The sequence below is a fragment of the Archocentrus centrarchus genome, chromosome 4, assembly GCF_007364275.1.
Source record: "Archocentrus centrarchus isolate MPI-CPG fArcCen1 chromosome 4, fArcCen1, whole genome shotgun sequence".
Lineage (NCBI taxonomy): Eukaryota > Metazoa > Chordata > Actinopteri > Cichliformes > Cichlidae > Archocentrus > Archocentrus centrarchus.
This window is the reverse complement of record NC_044349.1, coordinates 4,771,737-4,774,753: the sequence shown is the minus strand read 5'-3', so window position 1 is coordinate 4,774,753 and position 3,017 is coordinate 4,771,737. Positions and strand designations below refer to the sequence as shown.

General features: G+C 45.3%; 1 protein-coding gene across 1 annotated transcript; it reads right to left on the bottom strand.

Annotated features, from left to right (window-relative positions):
- Positions 1–301: 301 nt before the first annotated feature.
- foxq1b (forkhead box Q1b) lies at positions 302–2,158 on the bottom strand. The gene has a single exon (XM_030728047.1). It carries the CDS (start codon positions 1,939–1,941, stop codon positions 1,054–1,056), a length of 888 nt encoding a protein of 295 aa, XP_030583907.1. The 5' UTR covers positions 1,942–2,158; the 3' UTR covers positions 302–1,053.
- Positions 2,159–3,017: the final 859 nt, after the last annotated feature.

Below are 3,017 nucleotides of genomic sequence, written 5' to 3'. Positions count from 1 at the left end.
TTCCATTATAATCATTATAACAGTATTTTAGATTTAATATTCATTAGTGGTGAGTGTCCTGATGGCTGACTTTCATTTTGCCATTTTACTAAGCAAACACTCGCTAATATTTATATAGTTGGATAAACATTCTGTACTAAATACAACATTATTAAAAGAGCCTGAAGGCAGTAGACTGAACATAAAGTGTAACTCTATATTCTGACTTTGGAGATTTTATAATTTAGGTTTAATTTTCAAACGAAAATAAGATAAACTTATCTTTTTTTTTTTTTTTTTTTTTTTTTTTTGGCCTTAACAGAAGAATCCACAAAACACCTACGGCAGGTGTAAGGCCCTCCCTCTCCCTCCACCACATTTGCATGCACCTGTTTCTGATCTGACAACTCCCTTTTCTCCTTTCATGTCAGCAGTGAATAACACAGTGAACACCGGGGTCCCATTGTTTCACGTGTTTTTATTCATAAAAAATAAAAGGCATGCATCAATCAATCTCAGGAAAACGGCACATTTTTTTCCATGCGTTTCTTAGTGCAGCCACGTGATTCCTAACGCAGCCCAGTCAATAATATTATACAATATTTATACAGCAGGTCATACAAAACATGAAAATATAAATAGACTGATAGTTTTAAGTTTTAACATGGCACTTGGTTGCCGTCATACAGTAGAAATGACCAATGAACCATGAATACAAACATGAACACAAATAGGCTCTCTCTTTCTCACACACACACACACACACACACACACACACACACACACACACACACACACACACACACACACACACAGTGGAATGTCTTGCAACGACACTAATGATTTGTTTAGTCAGCACACAGTTATTTCTATATTAACAACTCGTCATGTTTGGTTTTTGTTTTGATTTGTTTTTTGTTTTTTTCACAGAAAGAGGACTGAAGCTACAGTAGTCATGGTGAGACAGGCCGAGTCCCACACAGTAAAACAGTTGAAGCACTGAAAGCTAAGAGTGCCCACCAAAGTGCACAATGTGGGTCAAAACACACAAGTCCCGACAGCAGTCTAGATGTCTCACGACAGCAAGGAGTCTATATGAAAACCTCGCGCTTTGTTGGGCACCTTGAACGCGGCCTCAGGTACAGCCATGCCCGGTGCTGTGTGCTGGAGGTATGTGGGCGCATCTTTGACGGGCTCTGTGCCGCTGTACGCCGCCTCCGACATGTAGGCATGCTGTGCCTGATAGTTCAGAGTATAAGGCAGTACGTGTGCCCCTGGGGACCAGTACAGCCGGGGGCCGGGCTGCTCTGCGCAAGCAAGGCTGTCCTCCCTTCGTTTGAAAGGTGTGCCGAGGATGCTGTCGATGGCAAAGGAGCTGGAGAACTTGGCCCCCACCCTCTCTTCCGGGGCCGGGAGGCGGGTGTCCTCACTGAGGATGTCCGGGCTTTCCTGCTCCTTGGGGGGCCTCTTGGCGATGCGCTTCCTCCTGCGGCGGAACACCCCATCAGCGAAGGTGTACTCGCTGTGTGGGTTGAGCATCCAGTAGTTGTCCTTGCCCCAGGGCCTGGACGGGTCCCGCAGCACTTTGAGGAAGCAGTCGTTGAGCGACAGGTTGTGGCGCACAGAGTTCCTCCAGCCGGTATAGCTGCCACGGAAAAACGGGAACTTCTTCATCAGGTAGTCGTTGATCTCAGCCAGAGTGAGGCGCCCACTGCTGGACTCCCGGATGGCCATGGCGATGAGGGCGATGTAGGAGTACGGGGGCTTGGGTCTGCGGGTGTAGGGTTTCCCTTTGCTGCCATCGCTGCTCTGTGTGACAGGTGCCGGGCTGTTGGCTACGCAATCCCCGTCCGACCCCAGCTCGTCTCCGGACAGAGGAGACGGGACTCCCGCTTCTGCGTCCATGCACAACTCCAGCGGCTTCTGCGCGTAGTGATGCGCAGAGAAAACTTCAAGTTTCATTTTTCTCCAAAAAGGATAACCGTCTCTTCTCGGTAACCTTGCGGTGTGAAGGGTCTCGTAGGTTGGAGACTTGTTTCAGCGCAGAAGCACAGCAGGTGTAGGAGTCCTGACAGCGAAAATGTGTTTGTGTGTTGTAAAGACTCGTGTGGAGCGCTGGAGGCACCCTGAGCCTCAGTCTGGGGCAGCAGAACACAGATCTGTCTCCGGAGACACGCTTGTCTTGTTATAATATAACGCCTCGAAAGGGACGGCCCACAGGCGGGGTTTCCAGCTCAAATCCATTGAAGCGACTAAAGCGATATAGTATATGTATGTTTACAATTGGACGTTACCATGCCACGCCAGGGAAGAACAAAAAAAGAGGGAGGATGAGTGAGTGAGGCAGAGCCGGTATGAAAAATATAATTAGCTTCAAATGCAACCATATCTATCTATCTATCTATCTATCTATCTATCTATCTATCTATCTATCTATCTATCTATCTATCTATCTATCTATCTATCTATCTATCTATCTATCTATCTATCTATCTATCTATCTATCTATCTATCTATCTATCTATCTATGAATGGTTACTTCTAGTTAGTAGTTGCTTTTTCTGGATTCATTCTAAGTGCAATAAAATAAAAGAAAATAGTACAATAATCTTTTCCTCTTGTTTCTTGTGAAAACAGCTGCAGTTCATTACGGTTATGAGATTTTAGTATTTTTTTTTTTATGTTAAAAAAACACACACACGCACAACAGCAAATCCGCCTTGAAGTTCTTAATGCCTTGGCTTTTACACAAGGAAAAAACTGACGGGAGAGTTGATAGAGACAAAAGCTGCTGGCAGTTTTTCACTTAAACCTCTCACAGCCATCCGCCGGCGCGCCGGGGGAACGAGGAAGTAACGCGAACGTAAATCCGAAAATAAAGGCGACAAATTTGGACAAGTTCCTATTAACGTACAGAGGATGACGTGTAAGTTGCCAGATTAAGCAATAAGCATAAAAGAATATAAGAAATTGCAAAGATTGCTTAGGAGTTCATGGGGAGTTCAGAGCAGAAGACCATTGCACCTGCACGCATGGAA

Coding starts and splice junctions, on each gene's coding strand:
- foxq1b (XM_030728047.1), bottom strand. CDS start 1,941: ATGAAACTTGAAGTTTTCTCTGCGCATCACTACGCGCAGAAGCCGCTG.